Source organism: Lutra lutra, chromosome 5 (genome assembly GCF_902655055.1).
Source record: "Lutra lutra chromosome 5, mLutLut1.2, whole genome shotgun sequence".
Taxonomy (NCBI): Eukaryota; Metazoa; Chordata; class Mammalia; order Carnivora; family Mustelidae; genus Lutra; species Lutra lutra.
Genome location: NC_062282.1, coordinates 41031215 through 41051017, shown reverse-complemented (window position 1 = coordinate 41051017; position 19803 = coordinate 41031215). Strand labels below are relative to the sequence as shown.

Below are 19803 nucleotides of genomic sequence, written 5' to 3'. Positions count from 1 at the left end.
ATGTGGTATATCATGTTGATTGATTTATAAATATTAAACCACTCTTGCAGCCCAGGAATAAATCCCACTTGATTATGGTCAATGATTGTTTTAATGTACTGTTTGATTTGATTTGCTAGTATTTAATTGAGAATGTTTGCATCCATGTTCATCAGGGATATTGGCCTGTAATTCTCTTTTTTAGTGGGGTCTTTGGTTTTGGAATCAAGGTTATGCTGTCCTCATAGAATGAATTTAGAAGTTTTCCTTCCATTTTTATTTTATGGAACAGTTTGAGAAGACTAGGTATTAACTCTTCTTTAAAAGTTTGACAGAATTTGTCTGTGAAGCCACCTGGTCCTGGACTTTTGTTTGCTGGGAGATTTTTGATTACTGATTCAATTTCTTTGCTGGTTATCTATCTGTTCAAGTTTTATACTACTTTCTGTTTCAGTTTTGGTAGTTTATATGTTTCTAAGAATTTATCCATTTCTTCCAGATTTTCCAGTTTGTTGGCATATAATTTTCCATAGTATTCTCTTATAATTATTCATAATTTTGTGGTGTTGGTTGTGATCTCTCCTCTCATTCATGATTTTATTTATTTGGGTCCTTTCTCTTTTCTTTTTGATAAGTCTGGCTAGGGGGTTATCAATTGCATTAATTCTTTCAAAGAACCAGCTCCTGGTTTCATTGATCTCTTGAACTGTTGATTTTTGTTCGCTTGTTTGTTTCTATATCATTTATTTCTGCTCTAATCTTTATTATTTCCCTTCTGCTTGCTTTAGACTTCATTTTTTGTTCTTTTTCTAGATATTTTAGGTGTAATGTTAGTTTGTATGTTTGAGACTTTTCTTACTTCTTGAGGTAGGCCCGTATTGCTACAAACTTCCCTTATAGGACTGCTTTTGCTGCACCCCCAAAGGTTTTGGACCATCATGTTGTCATTTTCACTTATTTCCATGTATTTTTAAAAATTTATTCCTTAATTTCCTGGTGGATCCATTCATTCCTTAGTAGGATATTCTTTAACCTCAATGTATGTGTGGTCTCTCCAAATTTTTTTCTTGTGGTTGACTTTCAAGTTTTATAGCATGTGGTCAGAAAATAGGCATGGTATGATCTCACTCTTTTTATACTTGTTGAGGCCTGATTTGTGACTCAGTATGTGATCTATCCTGGAGAATATTCCATGTACTTGTGAAAAGAATATGTATTCTGCTGTTTTAGGATGAAATGTTTTGAATATAACTATTAAGTCCATCTTGTCCAGTGTGTCATTCAAAACAATGTGTCATTGTTTTCCTGTTGACTTTCTGCTTAGATGATCTGTATATTGATGTAAGTGGGATGTTAAAGTCCCCTACTATTATTGTATTGTTATCAATGAGTTTCTTTATGTTCATTATTGTTTAATATATTTGGGTGCTCCCAAAATGGGGGAATAAATATTTACAATTGTTAGATCTTGTTGGATAGACCCCTTTACTATGATATAATTCCCTTCTTCACCTCTTGTTACAGTCTTTGGTTTAAAATCAGAGTTTGCTCTAAGTATGGCTACTCCAGCTTCCTTTTGGAAGCTAAGAAAGCATTTCCAAGTGTCTTGCCTAATTAGCTCATGCCTAAGAAAGTGACAGCAGCTATTAGGAAGAAATGCTAATGTAACTTAATTATTCCACATAGTCTGGTGCCATTCATGAATTCCCATTCATCTTGCTTTGTGATGGTAGATACATGGTTATTTTCCATTTTTTTCAGTTCCCATTCTTTTCCTTTAAATGACATTGCAATCATCCTTTGAGACTAGCACTTGCTCTGAAGATGAGCACATATTTCCTTTATTGGACTAGCTTCTACACCCCATTTCCTTCAGTGATCAGCAATAACAGCCTCATGGGTTGGAAACATGACACTGGAAGCCCATAAAGATTCTTTTCAAAGGAAGATATGCACTAAAAAGTTAGTTCAACAGACTTGGGAAGCTCAAATTAGCTCTTGGGAAGTAACCATGAGCCCTTGGACTATCCCTCCTGATAAGAGTGATTTTATAACCTGAAGTCATAGGCCATAGCATATAGTTTATGATCAAGTGAATGTCTGTTGTTATTCCCTGTGATCCTGAGTTGCTCTGTGTCAATTTGACCTCTGGGAATTCAGGGTGGCTGGAAACAGTAGTTGTCAGTCATTCAGGTGCCACAAGATTAGGTGACTGGCTTCTAATGAAAGGGCTGGGCACCAAGGTGTTGGTGAGCTCCCCAAGTTGGCAAAACTTCATATGTGTTGTCACACATCATAGCTGGGAGAATTAAACACTGTCTGTGTGAGTCCACTGGGAAAGGTCAACTGGAAGCTTGTGATTGCTCTCTCCTGGACTCCACCCTGTGAGCTTTCTGCCTTTGCTGATTTTACTCATATCCTTTCATTGTAATAAACTGCTGCCATATATATAACAGCTTTTCTAAGGTCTATGTGTCCCACTAGCAAATCATCCAACCTGAGGATAGTCTTGAGGGTTTTAACACAGAAGATCAAACAAGTCATGGAAGAGTTACTAACAAGACATAAATCGGTTTCCCAAAACAACTTCAAATGGAGTTAAAATTTATCAAGAGGAATATTATTAATTTTTTGATCTAATTTTACTATTGAACTTACTTGAAAGGCAAAGGAATATATAATTCAACTGTCATTTTTATCTATGGACGCCCACATAACCATTTTATTATTTATATGTATATTTATACCTTTATCTATGTCTCTACCTATGTCTGTGTTGCTATCTATATCTATTTATGTCTACCAAGCAATATTTATGGACACTATTCATAGGCATGTCAATGTTATTTGTTAAAAGTTTTTGAGTGATTTGAAAAAATGGATTTCTATTCATTGTTTGGGTATAATCTATAGATATCTATTAATATGATCTTTGTTCAATTCTGCCAAAACATCACTTAAGCTTTTCTTTTTTTTAATGAGTCAACTTTGAATGTTAACTGAAATTTTTCAGAAAGACTTTTCTCTTTATACATAGTATGTTCCCAATCTTTTATGAGCAATAGAGGTTATTTAAAATAAATATCCCATCCATCAGTAAATCCAGTTCCTTGGCTAAGATTATTTGATATTCCTGTGAGGAAATACAAAGAAAAAAATGGTATTTTATTTTGAACTTACCACTGATCAACACAAAAAAAACACTCATTCTGGTAAGTGTGGCCATTTGTAGCACAAACATATGATATCACATCTGGACACTCTGATGTATAAGAAGGATCCAGTGGGTAGTACATTTTACATGGGGGCTGCAAATATCAAAAAAAGTCATATGAGTAACAGTTGATAGATTTTCTTCCATCGATTCCTGGCCATCTATTCCTTCCTCCCCCCCTAGAAATAATATCAAATATATCTATTCAATTAATCTTTTTCAACATTTTCTTCTGGGCTTTGGTCAGGCAGGTTTTTTGCTGACTGCAGTGTCAGAAAATGTGGTGATACATTCATCTCCTAAAGTCATAAGCATTATAAAATCCCCTCTTAAATCCCATATGTAAAGTTTCCACTTAAACTTGGAATCCCAATGCCATAAATTCATTCTAAGAAGTTTGTGAGTAGAGATATTTATGTATTTGTGAAATTCTAGGGGAAGGAGCTCCAATGTAATTGTTGAGAGTGAGGGTTCTGTATTGAGGCTGGGAATAAATCCTGTATTTACCACGGTTTAACTTTATGACCTTGAGCAACTGACAGGTGTCATTTCATTTAATGTTCAGAGATGCATTTTACTGTTATAATGTTTGTGCTACATTAGATTAAATGTAAGTCTGGAAAGGTTATACATGCCCAAGGTCACATGGAAAACTTTTGTTCTACTTACCCCTGTGAAGTTTTAGGTCTCTCATGTCAAGAGAGTGATCAGATTAGCATCACAATTCACTGAGAAATTTAAATTTACCTTAGGCCATTTATTTATATCACGTGGCTTGAAGAATGCTGCAGACAAAGTACATACACAATAGGTTAAAAGAAAATCGTTCTTCATGGAGTTTGATTTCACCCACTGACGTTACTAGCTGAATAAAAAAAAGTAATTTAATTACTCATTTGCACAAAAGTATACAAAATAATTTATAGCAACAGAATTTGTGGGTGGTGTTCTTTTGTTAACTAGTTTATTCATTTATTCTTTTTTTCCTTCATTTTCACAGTCCTGACTTTATAAATTTTCTATGTCACTGAGGAAAGAGTAAAAACCAGTTGAGGTTGTAGGTGTAACTTGCAAAGTATGTTATTTTCATTAAGTTCTCTGATTTTTGTTGGCTTTAGTTTCCTCTTCACTGCAGTCGGGGTGAGTGTATGTACTTTGAAGTTTTTTAATTAAATATGTTATGATAAATAAAATACTGGGCTTATTACTACCAAGATGCCAAACTAAGGAGGATAGTAGAGTGATGATCAGAAACTTGAAGGGTTCCTTGGCTCTGGAGAGACTGACTGGTTCTGGGAAACTAGTTTGTGTAAGGATGCTGGTGTTGCCTGGGGATAGAGGGTGGCCAGCTGGCTGTGGGAGATGGAAATAAGAAAAGACTTATCGTCGTTCTGCTCTTCCTTATCTCTCACTGTAATATGATCTTTTAAATAGTCTAGAAAATTCTAGCTTTCCAAAAGTTATACTTTCCAAAGTTTAAAGAGAAATTTTGAATTATATTTTAAAATTTTTCCCAGAGGAAACAAGAAGCCTACCAACCTTTCCAGGAATAGACAATGCCAATTGCACATAAAATCTTTCTAAAAATTTTTAAAAAAGGAATACTTCTTTCTAATTAAAAAAAAAACAACCCAGAACTTTTTAATCACAAAAGTGGCTAGATACAGTAATAAAAAAGAAAAATAAAGGCCTCCATCTAGTAGAAATGAAATAAAGTAAAAATATATACTGCATACCATATATAAGAATAAACCTCAAATACATCTGAACATAAGAAATGAGACCTTGCAAAGATCAACTGAATTTCTTTTTAATCTTAGTATAGGAAAACCTCTCTAGTAAGTGAGGTGCTTGAGCATGGTTTTGATTAGCATTTTTTTCATAGTGAAGTTGAATATCTTATACAGATTTAAGAGCCATTTCTGTATTTTGGGGGTATGTGTATGTGTGTGTGAATTGTATATGTATGCATATTACTCATTTGGCAATTGGTTTTTACTTTTTTCCTCAGTTTTAAGTATTCTTGTGTATTAGATATATTAGTCCGTTATCTGTGATATGTGTTATGGATATTTTCTTCCAGTCTATCAGATATCTTTTAGTTTAAGGAATTTACACTAAAGACACACCTCGAACAATACAAAGTACATATACATGAGATTATTGCAGCATTGTTTGTAATTGCAAAATATTGGAAAACACTAAATGCCCATATGTAGAAGACTGATTGATTAAACTTTAGTATACCCATCCAAGGAAGTTCTGTATCATTGTATAAAAGAATGAGGAAGATCCCTGTGAATTGATATGTACTGATTTACAGGGTATTTGTAAATTGAGAAAAGCACGTTGCAAACAGGTATCTATAATATGTTATCTTTTATATAAGAAAGTAGGAGAATGACACAATGTGCACACATGTTTCTATTTAACACAGTAAAGACAGAGATCAAAGAGGTTGGTTCTGTGAAGACGGCTGTGGGGTTGGAATGAAAGGGAAAAGGGGTATGGAGATAATGACACTTCTCTGAACCTAAACTTTTGCTCATTTTGTTTTATTTTCCTTGTGTTCAAAATAATTTTGAATTGCCTTTTGAATTTTTCTTGACCCATGCATTATGTAGAAACATGTTATTTCATTTTCAAATTTTGGAGGGTTTTCCAGAGTAACTCCCTTTCCTAACAGGGATACCCAGTTGATGCCCACTTTGCATGGTCCAGCCTAACATTCCCCACTTGGTCACACATGGCAATTTTTCTTTTCTACAACTTAAAGAATATCACTTGTTTCTCTCCCAAGACTTGTAAGTTTGCTTACCTGAAAAAGCAGTATGTGCCAAAGTGGAGGAAACCAGGAAAAATATGGTACTGTAGGAAAAAGCAGCCATTTTGATCTCATCCAATGTTCTGCTCTGGTGAGACCTGGGAAAAGGCTTGAGAGAGTTTATTCCTAACGTCTTGCACAGGTGGATTTCCAAACATGAGAGAACCTACTACGCTGAGGTGTTGCATTCCTATAAATTTGACCATGATGGTCTCCACTGGCCTGATACCCAGGGTTCAGACCTGAGGGCCCTTCTGCTCCAAAGAGAGAAAGTAAACCACTAAAATAATTTTTTTTTCCTGCCAGCGGCCATGTATAATCCCAGTCCTGGCTGGGAGAGGAACTGGGCTCAGGGCTCTCATCAGGGCTGGCCCAGGCATGTTCCTTTTACATAGGTTCACCCTATGATCTACCAACTACACTGGAGTGTTCATATGAAACAGTCTACATATTTATAAAAATTTTGAATAAACAGGTGTGAACTGAGGACTGTCCCAAATTATCAGGGACAAGTCACTTTATAATATGAGTCCTTTGATTTCCTGGGATAGACCAGTTTCTTCAGTCCTTCATTTCCTAGCTGGGTGTCTTCTTGCAGACCACTTACACATGCTCAAATACAAAAAATGAATAGAATTGTTGGCCTTGGATCATAAAAATTATGTATTCCTTCCCTGAAGCAAGAATCAGGATACATATTTAGATCTAAATATAATTTTTTATGATTCGTATATAGGTACACATAATTTTATATATATATCAGAGAGATCCAAGTTCAAATTCTAGCTTCAACATCTCCTAGAAGTGTGAGTCTTAGAAAAAATATGAACTTCAAAGCATATTGAGATGGTCAACTGATACTATTTAAGTAAAGAGTTTATCTATATTAAATTGTCAATTTCTTTAACCAAACTCTTCTCTTGCAAGGACAGAAATACTTAGACCCAGAGAGAAGATGTTTTTCCAAGTCATTTCCTCAACTTCCTCCTGTCCTACTCTATCCATTCTGTCTCTTCTCCAGATTGTAGCTGGTGGGGGGGGGGGGGACATGCAGAGAAATGAAGGAGAGCCCTATTAGCTGCTAGTGAATTTGTCCCTACTTTCATGTGCAGAGGAAGCAAAAGGAAGATACTGGAGGAGAACAAACACATGGGAAAACCTACTGACGGAGAAGAAATGCAGATATCCTACCACCAATGTGAACTAAGGATGGAGGAGATGAAGAAATATTACCTGAGTTGCTGCAGAATGTGAGCCTGCTCTAGTCACCCTGAGGTCACAGCTAGCCTGGAGTAAAGTTGCTGTTCTATGAATCTGTGGCCAGGGGCATGCTGAGCATAGGGAGCAGCCTCCTAGCTCAGTTGAGTGACCACTTACTTGGCATGAAATTACTCTAACCGCTCTTTCTTACTTTGATCCCTCTCTTGAACCACCTCCTCTGGTGTTTCCTGTTCCAGCAGGCACGGACAGATCTTAAGGTTCCAACCTTGTGGTTTCTGATTGTGAATCATGAGAACAAGAAGGACCATATTTGCAAAGGCTTGACCATATGACCATATGTGCAAGGGTTAATTGCCTACCACATTCCAGATGATCTGGTGGACTTTCTTGCCTAATTCGAGGCTGATTCATTGTTCTGGTCTCTTCTGCCTCCTGAGGTCACTTAGTCCATTCTGCTTCTCAGGAGGTTTACCGGTTTTATCTTTCTAGGACATGATTTCTCACATTAGCCTGGGAAACGAGGGTACCACAACCAGTAATCTTTGTGATACTCAAGCCTCCCAGTTTCTCCACTTGTTTCCCTCTACTTCAGCATAGGAAAGCCTAAAAATGTGCCATTAACTGGAAAATTTCTATACATAGACCTTAAACTCTCTCAAGTAGTTAGCACACCTTTTGCTGTTTTGTCTTTTCTTCTCAACCTGAGTCCCATAATTTGACATTTATATTTAACTTCTTGATACGGCCATACTTTCTTGATATCCTACCCTTATTCTTCCCTTCTTTCAAGCCAGAATAAACTCAACTTCCTGTTTTCCTACACCAGACATCAGTTTATCTTAGTTGGTCACCTAAACCTGCCAGACTCCTAAGGAAGCCTCTTATTTAATATCATGCTGCTAATTATGCCACCCATATCTATGTAATTATTTTTTTAAATCCATTTTTTCAACAATCTGACCATGCCTCCCCTATATGTCTTTGAGTAGAAAAGTTCACCTCTTCTTTATCAAGTAGGGAAGCTTCAGGACGAACCAACTCCACTTTTTTTTTCTCTTTGCCTTGTAATTCTGTAAATTTTATCATTTACCTTTCTTTCTATTTTTCTGCCTCTCTTCATATCATTTTAGGAGGGATCTACACATTCATCCATCCCTTCCTTTATGCCAGTACCTAGTTATGTGGTATTGTGGTATTATGTGGTATCATTGCATTTATTCCTTATAATAATCCCATGAGGTTTATAACATTGTGGGACTTATATAAAAGAAAAAGAGACTGAAGCTTAGAAGAGTATATTCATTTGCTGGAGCTAACTAGCTGCTAATGAGTGGTATGAGTAACTAGCTACTGATGGTCAGAGATGGGATTCAAACATAGGTGTGTTTAACTACAAAGCCTGTATTCGTTTACTTTCTCCACATTTTCTCTCATCTTAGAGAATGAATGTTCCCTTTAACTTTTCTAGCAATCTTCTTAGACCAACACCATGAATGCCTTGTATGCTATCTTATGCTTTTCTTGGTGGCATCTTTGATTTTCTCCTCTTTGCCCCTCCTTCCAAAGCCAGTTCTCTTAGTCTCTACGTAACACTGCCTCCTAGGTAGATTGTATGCCCCATGAAGGAAAAGATCTTACCTGTACCTGATATAAACCTTATAATTGTAGTACATTGCAAGGGGTTTTTTTTAGCCACTTAACAGGTATTCAGTAATATGTATGCAAGGAAAAAAGGAAGGAATCTATTCATTATTTTTGTGTGTTTCACTTTGTTCTCTGATTTTTTTTGTTGTTGTTTTTTAAAATATTTTATTTAGTTATTTGTCAGAGAAAGAGAGTGTGCACACAAGCAGGCAGAGGCAGAGAGAGAAGCAGGCTCCCTGCTGAGCAAGGAGCCCAATGTGGGACTTGATCCCAGGACCCTGGGATCATGACCTGAACAAAAGGCAGCAGCTTAACCAACTAAGCCACCCAGGCATCCCGTTCTTGGATGTTTTTGAGAATGTGTTTTCCCAGATGTGTTTTGGAGATATTATGTCTAGTCCATTAAGATATAACCCTCCTGGAATTTTGAGTGGAGTCAGTAACATCTTTATAATGCAGTCTTTTCATACATGAACATGACATGCCTTCTTTTCAACTTGCAGGGGAATTCTTCTACTTGCTCAATGTATACGAATTCCTAGAGTGCAATTTTTAAAACACAACCTGATCTTGTTGCCGTATTCAAATCTTCCATTGACTCTTTCTTGGTTATATTATGGGGTTATTATTTATGGTAAAACTTGAATGTGAAGAAACTTAACATCTTATTTTTTATAACTGAAATCAACTTTTTCATGAATATCTAAATTCAGTTAATGACAGACAAAAATTATCTTGGGGACCTATGACTTTGGGAGCAGGAGATGGAGGTTTAGTGAAGTATGGATCATAAGAAGAGTGAAGATAAGGGAAGAAGATAATTAGGGTTTTGGATCTGCTTAGCACTAGTGTCAAACTTTCTAGTGTCTGTAGAATCAGTTACTTTAGAAATTAAATTCAAGTGAGAAAAGAAAACTGCATACACTTTCCAACTAAAGACAACTTTTTAAAAAAGATTTTTATTTATTTATTTGACAGACAGATCACAAGTAGAGAGGCAGGCAGAGAGAGAGAGAGGATGAAGCAGGCTCCCCGCTGAGTAGAGAGCTGATGCGGGGCTCAATCCCAGGACCCTGAGACCATGACCTGAGCCGAAGGCAGAGGCTTTAACCCACTGAGCCACCCAGGCACCCCAAGACAGTTTTATCTGTTGAAGATACAGAAGTCTTTGGCTAATAATTACCTGTTGCTTCTGTGGAGCTCCATTTACCTGGTTTTCAAAAGCTTAAAAGATCCTTTGTGTACTGACATAATGTTAGTTCTGCCAGATAGAAAAGGCACTAACATTAAGAAGATGATCTCTCCTGATCTTTGTAGGAAAATGGTGGCTGGTGAAGTTAGATTTCTTCACCCATCTTTCAAAAAAAAAAAAAAAAAGAACTTAATCTAAATTTGGAGAGTACATAAAATTGCCCAATGTCCACATCTGCAGTAAAACTGGAAAACAGACAATATTATCTACTTTGCATTCTGTGCAATTGGGGATGTACACTTCCAACACCAGCAACATTAACACAAAAGATAGAAAGAAAGGTTATAAATGACTGGAATAACACTATTTGCCAGGTTGACATAATTGAAATTTATAAAACAATACAGCTGCTTCTGGTTCTGTAATAGGTATACTTTCCCTATTTTTACCACTAAGTACAAATGAAGTATGTGTAAAATAAACATAGGAAGACAGTAAGCGAGAGAGAAAGCAGATTGGCTAGACCTGGGAATTGAAGAATACTACGGTGGTGAGTTTCCTTGATTTTCTTTTTCCTTCATGTATCCCAGACTTGAAGCTGAAGAAGATAGCAACTTGGAAACACGAGGAGACACAGGCAAAAAAACAACCCTGCCAAAAGCCTGTTCTCTCCAGCCTAAGGACCAAGAAAGGAACACGAATGACTTTTTGTTTTTGTTTTTTTTTTTTTGGCCTCAAAACATTATATTCAAGAAGCTATCATTCTCACCAGCCTAGGTTTGCAGTTGGGTTTCTTGTAGGATCTGTTTCATAAGTGGTAAAAACTGTAGGCAAACCATGGGTAGCTCAACCTTCTGTAAGGCACTAACGCCTTGTCAAAATATTTCTACCTTTTTGTTTAACTGGTAGGGTCTTATTCCTGATGGAACTAAGTAATGCGCTCATTCTTACTGTTTATGTGTAATGTCCCATAGGTCTGGTCATGTCATTGACATTAAGCAGATACCAACAGGTAGAAAAAAGGAGGGCCAGAATTCAATTTGACTCTACCATTCCTTATTGATTACACATTAAATGCCAGGCTTTATGCTAGGTCATAGAAATGGCCTGGTATCCATTAAATTACTGCTCTCATAAATCTTAGCATTTTATTAAAAGCAGGTGACAAGCAGAAATCCAAAAAAGTAGAAAGGCAGCCAGCTAGGAGATGTGGCAGTTGGTGAGGAAAACCTGAGTCATGTGAGCTAATAGCAGAAGAAGAGACAGAACCCGCCCAACATGAGATAATTAAAAGAACAGAACACTTTCTTCTCTTTGCCTGAATAAAAACTGGGGAAATCAAAGGCTCATGTCTAAGAACATAATTGAATCCTTACTAAAATGTCTTTTTATTCAAAGATATTTGACCTTTTTAAAAATTTATGGCAGGATCAATGTAGCATGTAGCATAGATGTTCTTGAAGCCTGAAAGAAAATAGGAAAAGATGAGAATCTTGCAGTTAGAAGTTTCTATATGTTTATATGTTTTTACATTATTTTTAATGCAACCCATAGTTTAAGAAAGAAATTTTAAATTACAAACAAAACACATATATACATATACTCACATACCTGAAGCATCATAAAATCCTAGTTACACTGTGTGCACTGCACTCTGGTATTTTCTATTGTATTCTGTTTTCTTCTAGTTTATTCCATTAAGATGCAGGTTGTAACGCACTTTGATTTCACAATGTATTTGTGAATCAGAGCCTTTAGTAGAAAAGATATTGGTTTAAATAGTGAGAATTAATGTAAGAATTAATACTTGGAGCGCCTGGGTGGCTCAGTGGGTTAAGCTTCTGCCTTCGGCTCAGGTCATGATCTCAGGGTCCTGGGATGAGCCCCACATAAGGCTCTCTGCTCAGCGGGGAGCCTGCTTCCCTCTCTCTCTCTCTCTGCCTGCCTCTCTGCCTACTTGTGATCTCTGTCAAATAAATAACCAAAATCTTAAAAAAAAAAAAAAGAATTAATACTTGATCTTGGCAGACGTGTGTGTGCACTTTGTGTGTGTGTGTGCATGTGCGTGCAAGCTCATTCCTGGGAAATAGGCAACTCACACGGATTAGAATATTGAAAAGAAAAATATCCCCCAGCAAGACCACACCAGCTCTGGACCTCCTCCAGTCTGGGATGTTAATGGTGGGTGGAGATTCCAAGCTAAGAAAAACCCAACACTTTGAAAGATAAACCATAAATCAGAGGGAAGAGGAGCCAGGTTAAACAGTGGACATAAATCCACCCAATGTGATTTATGTTGCAGAATCTTCTGACTTTATCTCTGAGGAATTCATGTATATGCTGTAGTTGTAACTTTACCCTTCGATGCTGTATTTCCTTTTGAATAGTAAACAACTTTTTTATAAAAAAAAAAAAGACATTTACCCATGTGCCTCTAAGTATGCTGGGTAGTATGCAGCGAAGTCAAAGGACAGCCTCATTGGATTCACCTCGAGTGGATAATGGGGCAGCAGGGAAGTTGGAAAGGAGTGTTCTGTGCCAGATTTCTGGGCAGAAATACTTGGTGAAGTGTGTGGCTATGGCAGCATGGGGATGAAAATGACAGGAAAGGAGAACAACAATTTAGGAAAGCATTGAGGCAAAAATATGTTTTCCTTCTCATTTTATGCTTGAGAAAAAAGTATGACCTTTGAAAGTTAAAGCAGCAAACACTTGGGCTACACAAGGCTGAGCTTCAGTCTCTAGGAAAAAGGATTCCTGGTAATGTCAGGAAAGCATGGATTCTACCCGAAGAAAACATAGTAAAAAATCAGCTACTGAATGGTATATAAGGTGGACCTTAAAGCAAATCAGGAGCAGGGGTATCATAATCAGGACCCATAACCCTAGTGGGAGAATGTGCAAATTTGTCAAATTTGGAATCGTCTAAACTGCACCTAGTACTTTTTCAAAATCCATAACTAGGGGCGTCTGGGTGGCTCAGTGGGTTAAGCCGCTGCCTTCAGCTCAGGTCATGATCTCAGAGTCCTGGGATCGAGCCCCGCATCGGGCTCTCTGCTCAGCGGGGAGCCTGCTTCCTCCTCTCTCTCTGCCTGCCTCTCTGCCTGTTTGTGATCTCTCTGTCAAATAAATAAAAATTAAAAAAAATCCATAACTAGGATCAGTCGAGCCTCATACTCTGGAGTGGAGCTAAACTTAATTAAGGGGTTTCAACGTCTTGGCTAAGGGAAGAGAGCAGTTATTTGGATGAGAGGTGGGCAGTCAGGACAGTGATGATCAACAGAGTAAGTTCAGACCTTGAAAAGCCCTAATATTAAAGCTGGGGGTCCAGAGAGCTATAGGCCTATCTTATGATCTAGAAGTTACCAGCAACCTTGACAATAGATGGTGAGAAATGCTTTGGAGAATAGGATGAATTTTATTGTGAAGATATTGTTTGAGATACCATGGGAACATCCAAGTAGATGGAGCTCATAACTCTAATGGGACTTGAGGAGCTTCTGGGGTTGTGATAATGTCTGATTTCTTGGTCTGGGTGATTTTTAATTGGGTATGTTGATTTTGTGAAATTCTTCAATCTGTTAACTTTCAACCTCTGCAAGTTGCTATATATATACACACACATATATATACATACATATATACAAACATATGTATATATATGTACATACATACATATATATGAAATATCAATACTATTTTATATTAGAAATCTTAGAAATACATTAAGATAATAAAGATTAGCCAATAAAACTTAACAGTATGTCAAAGAATAGTTTACAATGAAGAAGTAGGATTTATATCAAGAATGAAAGGACTGGGGTGCCTGGGTGGCTCAGTGGGTAAAGCCTCTGCCTTCAGCTCAGGTCATGATCCCAGAGTCCTGGAATAGAGCCCCACATCGGGCTCTCTGCTCAGCAGGGAGCCTGCTTCCTCCTCTCTCTCTGCCTGCCTCTCTGCCTACTTGTAATCTCTGTCAAATAAATAAATAAAATCTTAAAAAAGAAGAATGAAAGGACAGTTACATATTAGAAAGGAGATTACTATAATTTATTATATCAGTAGGTGAAAAGACAGTTTCTATATAAAAAATAGATAAATATTGGAAGTGAATTGAATAAAATCTCTATATTTGAATATTATTTGCAATAAATAGGAAAACTGTCAAAGATTTTAAAATATTGTAAACAAACTGCTGGTGAGTACATAAATTTGTAGAACTTTTAAACTCCCAAATGAGAATTCATCATAAAGTTGTTTCCAGGAGCCCCTGGGTGGCTCAGTCAGTTAAGCATTAGCCTTCAGCTCGGGTCATGATCCCAGAGTCCCAGGTTCAAACCCCACATTGAGCCTCATGTCAAGCCCCATGTCAAGCCCCACGTCCAGCTCCCTGCTCAGAGTGGAGTCTGCTTCTCTCTGACCCTCACCCAACTAGTTCTCTCATTCTCTCTCAAATAAATAAGTACAATATTTTTTTAAAAAGTTGTTTCTATAAATATCATAACAGGACTTTTGTGACACTGCTTAATGAAAATCACCTTACAGAGAGTTGGTCGCAGTTTGGTTTATCTATGAATGAAAATATAAGTAACTATTAAAAATAATATTGTAAAAGAATATTTATTAACATGGAACTATTTCTTCATATACTATGTGACATATAAGTGCTCAGAAACCATACTACAGCTGAGTAAAGATTCAGTGAGTAATAAAGACACAAAGACAGCGATGGTAGAAAAGAACAGAAAGCCAGCTAGGAATATGAATAATGTTAAGCTGCTATCATTCACTGTATTTATTAAACAAGTCAAACAAATTCTCATTCTTAACAACTCAGTCAACACGCATAGAAAACAGTACCTCCCAAGCTTATCATATTATGGCCCACATAAAAAGTACTATTTATAAGTTAGAGCAAAGAGATAAGGTTAGCTGCCACTGGTGACAATCACCCTGAAGGGTCCAGGCACCCCAGGTCATGGTGCCATCCAAAAGAATCAATACTTCATCAATGTTCCATAATATACATGTCAATAATTCATTTGATGACTGTAGTCCTATTCTGCTCCTAAGACACAGAGATCAGCAGCAACAGCCCAGGCTTCCAGTGTCCACACATAATATCAGGTTGGTGCAAAAGCACTGCTTCAGCTAGGAGTTCATTCTGGCAGTTATGAACCGCTAGTTATGAACTAGCCACCTTCCTTTGCATATTCCTGCCTCTAACTCCTTCCCCTCCAAACTCCCCAGGCTGCTGCTTCCCAGTGTTGCACACGTCAAAGAGTTAGAGCTGACTTTGACTAGAGGAGGTCCCAGATTTGGTGGTAGCAATGGGAGTGGGTACCAAAGGTTCTGTCTAGGCCTCTCTGTCTTTAGTCTTATCTCCACCTTTCTCCTTACAGACACTAGAAAAGAACTCAGGCAAGTGCCTGACTTTAGCTCTTCATCTGTACAAGTTATCAGACAGAATTCATGGAAACACAGGTTCCCACACCAAATCACTTAGACTCTTAAGAAGCATTCTCACAGTAAAAAACCAGAATACTAAAAACCAATAAAAAACATTTGTTCCAAATAAGTATAACTTAAATAATTATAATTATCTTGGACTTTTAGATATATGTAGAACTTTATATCAAACAAAATAAACTCTCTTTTTAAGCACACAGAGAACATTTATAAAATTAGACTATCTTTAAGGTCATATGGGAAGCCTTAATAAATCCCAAGACATCACAGACTGTGTATTCTGAAATACATATGGTAATATTATCCATATACCTGCAAATTAATATTCTCTGAGTTAATAAGAGAATCTTGATGGGAATTGCACAATATTTAATACTTATGACAAAAAAATATTCATATTATTTTTAAAATATTTTATTTATTTATTTGACAGAGAAGCAGAGGGAGAGGGAGAAGCAGACTTCCCGCTGAGCAGGGAACTCAATGCAAGACTCAATCCCAGAACCCTGGATCATGACCTGAGCCAAAAGAAGATGCTTAACCAGCTGAGCCACCCAGATGCCCCAAAATATTCATATTAATGTAAACAAAATGTTGTAGCAAATAATCTTAAAATGCAATCCTAAAATGGCTCAATATATACTATATGTGTGTGTGTGTTTGTGTGTGTGTATCCACTTTTGTATAAACAATTAAATGTGATTCCATATGTTGGGGAAGTAGTGTTCTCTTCCATACAATCATTCAGAGAGATGACATGGAGGCCCTTCAGTCTTTAAAAGGTGGCTTTCATGGTACTGCTTCATGAGAAACAACATTATTCATTATCAGAGATACAAAAATTAAACCACAATGATATACCATTAAGCCTCACTAGAGTGGCTAGAATCAAAGACTGATAAAACCAAAGCCTGATGAGGAGATGTGGAAACCGGAAAACTTGCACATTACCATTATGAGTGTAAATGGACTCAATTCAATTGGAAAGATGTGTTAACTATGAAGGCTGAAAAATATACCAAGATGATGTGATTCCACAGCAAATGTGAGAGCATATGTGCACCAAAGTACAGAGAATGAAATAGTAGTCACAAATTTATTCACAATGGCCCAAAACTATAATAATCTAAATGTCTTCCACTATAAAACAGATGAAAACACTGATTATACCCATATAGTAAAAATATATACTCCTATAGTATATAATATATACTCATATGAGTAAAGCATACTCATATGAGTAAAATATATACTCATATAGTAAAAACAGTAAAAGTTGAGCTATTGATATATTCAATAGCACGATGAATCTTACAAGGATGAGTAAATAAGACCAGAAATAAGAGAGGACATGCTGTATAATTACTTTTATATAAAGTACAAAACAGGTGGAACCAATCTATGGTATTTGATGCCGGGATAGTTGTTATCTTGGGAGTTAGTGACTAGGAGGGAATAAAAGCCGGGAGGGCTTTAGGGATTCTGGTAACATTTTGGTTCTTGAACAGGTTGCCGATTACATGGATACTATAGAGGACACTGGCATGCTTCACCCAGATTCCTTTTACCATTTAAATGTTTACTCCTATTCCCCAGATTTGACTTGTACTTAAAACCCTCTTTAGAGTACTACCCTTACTGGCTACTAGTGGTGTTTTGTCTGTATGTCCCAAAAGCTGAAAGTGCTAGGAGTTTACATTCCCTTGTAGCAACCTCTGTGTAATGAGCGAGTGGTGCAGGAGTATGGCGGCACAGATTTCTTGCCTTCAGCAGAACAAGTCGTGCTGTAATTTACACTCCCCATGGAATGAAGCTATGTCTGGAAATTCACATAAAATTGCACCTTTACTCTACTTGTTTCTCCTCCTTATTCAACTCCACTCCTTCACTAATCTTTTCCAGGAGCATTTCCTCAGTTAACATGAGTACATGAGTACATGAACCAACATATTAAGACCTTCCAGGGAGGCCAGCCTATGACAGTAGTTGCCATCATGATCATGGGAAGTAGATTATAAGGTTGTGGTTCTGGAGTTGGATATCTGGCACACCAAATGGCAATAAATACCTCATGCCTGGTAGTAAACAGTGTTGATGTCCCCTGGCATGCTGTAACAATGTAATTTTAAAGTTTTCCCCTGTGCTGAGCGGGACAAGATATAGATGGAAGGGTATGACCTGGTTTATGCAATATCTCTGATGTTTGGGAGGTGTAGGAAAATGGTAACTATGACTCTGAGATTGGGTGGTGGTGGTTATGTCTCATTGATACATAAAAGGAGAAAATGTTAGGCTCAGGTGGTCAATGACTGATTTAGGAAAAGTTTAAGGTCAGAGGTCATCTACTGCCACTTCAAAGAAAATTCATCTCCTGCAACTGGAAGAAAGATCAGGATAATAACCAACCGTAGAACTTAATGGTAACAGAGAAAGCAATGTGATATTGTAGGGCCACAAGCACTTACTCCCTGCCTCCACACATGCTTAGCTTCTCTCGTTCTCAACGTCCCCAACCAGAGCAGTATGTTTGTTATGAACCTACACTAGCACATCGTTATCACATAAAGTCTATAGTTTACTTTGTGGGTTCACTCTCGTTGTTCTGCATTCCATGTGTTGGGATATCCAAATGAGAGTGAAGTGTCATCTCATTTTGATTTATTTTGTATTTGTCTGACTATTACCAATGATGTTGATTATGTTTTTGTGTGCTTATTGGCCATTTCCAGATCTAATCAAAGAAATAATCTGTTCAGGTAACTTGCCCATTTTAAAAATGGGTTTCTTTGTCTTTTTTTAAAATGAGACTTTATTTTCCAGAATAGTTTTAGGTTCATAGCAAAATTGAGAAGAAGGTGCAGAGATTTCCTATATATCCCCTTCCCTCACACATTCATAGCCTCCCTCATTATCAATGTCTGTCACGAAAGTTGTGCGTTTGGTATAGTTTATGAAACTATGCTGACACATCATAATCATCCAAAGTCCATAGTTAACAGGAATGTTTATTCTCAGTGTTGTATATTCTGTGGATTTGGACAAATGTATAATGACTTGTATTCATCATTATGACACACAGAATATTTTCACTATCTTAAAACTCCTCTATGTTCCACCCATTCATCCCTTCCTCCCCCAGCTCCTGGCAACCACTGATTTTTTTTACTGTCTACGTAGCTTTACCTTTTACAGAATATCATAGGTTTGGAATCATACAGTATATATCCTTTTTCAGATTGGCTCCTTTCTTTTAGTAATATATATTTAAGTTCCCCCACGTTTTCTCATGACTTAATAGCTCATTTGTTTTTGTGTCTGAATAATATTCCATTGTTGGGGTGTACCAGTGTATCTATTCATCACTCATGGACATTTTGGTTGCTTTCAAGTTTTGGCAATTATTACTAAAGTTGCTATAACCATTGGTGTGAAGGGTTTTGTGTGGAAATAAGTTTTCAACTTCTTTGGGTAAATACCAAGAAGCATGGTTGCTGGATCATGTGGATGACATTTCTTTATCAGATGTGTCTTTTGGAACTGTCTTCTTATTTTCTGGATATTGTCATTCGCAGAACAGCAGTTTCTAATTTTCATGAAGTCCAGCTTATCAATTATTGCTCTCACAGATCAAACCTTTGTGTTGTGTCAGATTTTTCCCTCAGTCATGTTCAATCTACTACTAAGCTCTCCACCTTTATTCATACATGGAATTGGGAGCCATATCCAGAACAATTAGGCAAGAAAAAGAAAAGTATCCAAATTGGAAAGTAAGAAGAAAACTGCCACTATTTGCAGATGACACGATATCATATATAGAAAATACTAAAAACTCGATAAAAAACTATTAGAACTAATAAACAAATTTAGTGAAGTTGCAGGATACAGAATGGATCCACAAAAACTTTTGCATTTTTAATGATGAATGATTTAATGATAATGATGAAGTATTAGTCACAAGTTTAATCACAATGGCCATACTCTCTGCCTAATATTCTCTTATACTCTCTGCCTAATAATGAACTATCAGAGAAAATAAGAAAACAATCCTATTTACAATTGAATCAAAAAGAATCAAATACTTAGGAATAAATTTAAGGAAGTGAAAGATGTGTATATTGAAAACTAGAAGACATTAAAGAAAGAAATTGAATAAGACACAAGTAAATGGAAGTATATTCCATGCTCATGGATTAGAAGAATTAATATTGTTAAAATGTCCATACTCCTCAAAGCAATATATAAACTCAATATAATCTCTAT

General features: G+C 36.7%; 1 protein-coding gene across 1 annotated transcript; it reads right to left on the bottom strand.

Moving 5' to 3' along the window:
• Window positions 1-3155: 3155 nt before the first annotated feature.
• On the bottom strand, window positions 3156-6081 carry SPINK13 (serine peptidase inhibitor Kazal type 13). The gene is made up of 3 exons (XM_047731778.1): window positions 6012-6081; window positions 3941-3978; window positions 3156-3287 (listed from the first exon to the last, which is right to left on the bottom strand). The coding sequence occupies exons 1-3, from the start codon at window positions 6079-6081 to the stop codon at window positions 3156-3158; spliced, it is 240 nt and encodes a 79-aa protein (XP_047587734.1).
• Between the last annotated feature and the right edge of the window lie 13722 nt (window positions 6082-19803).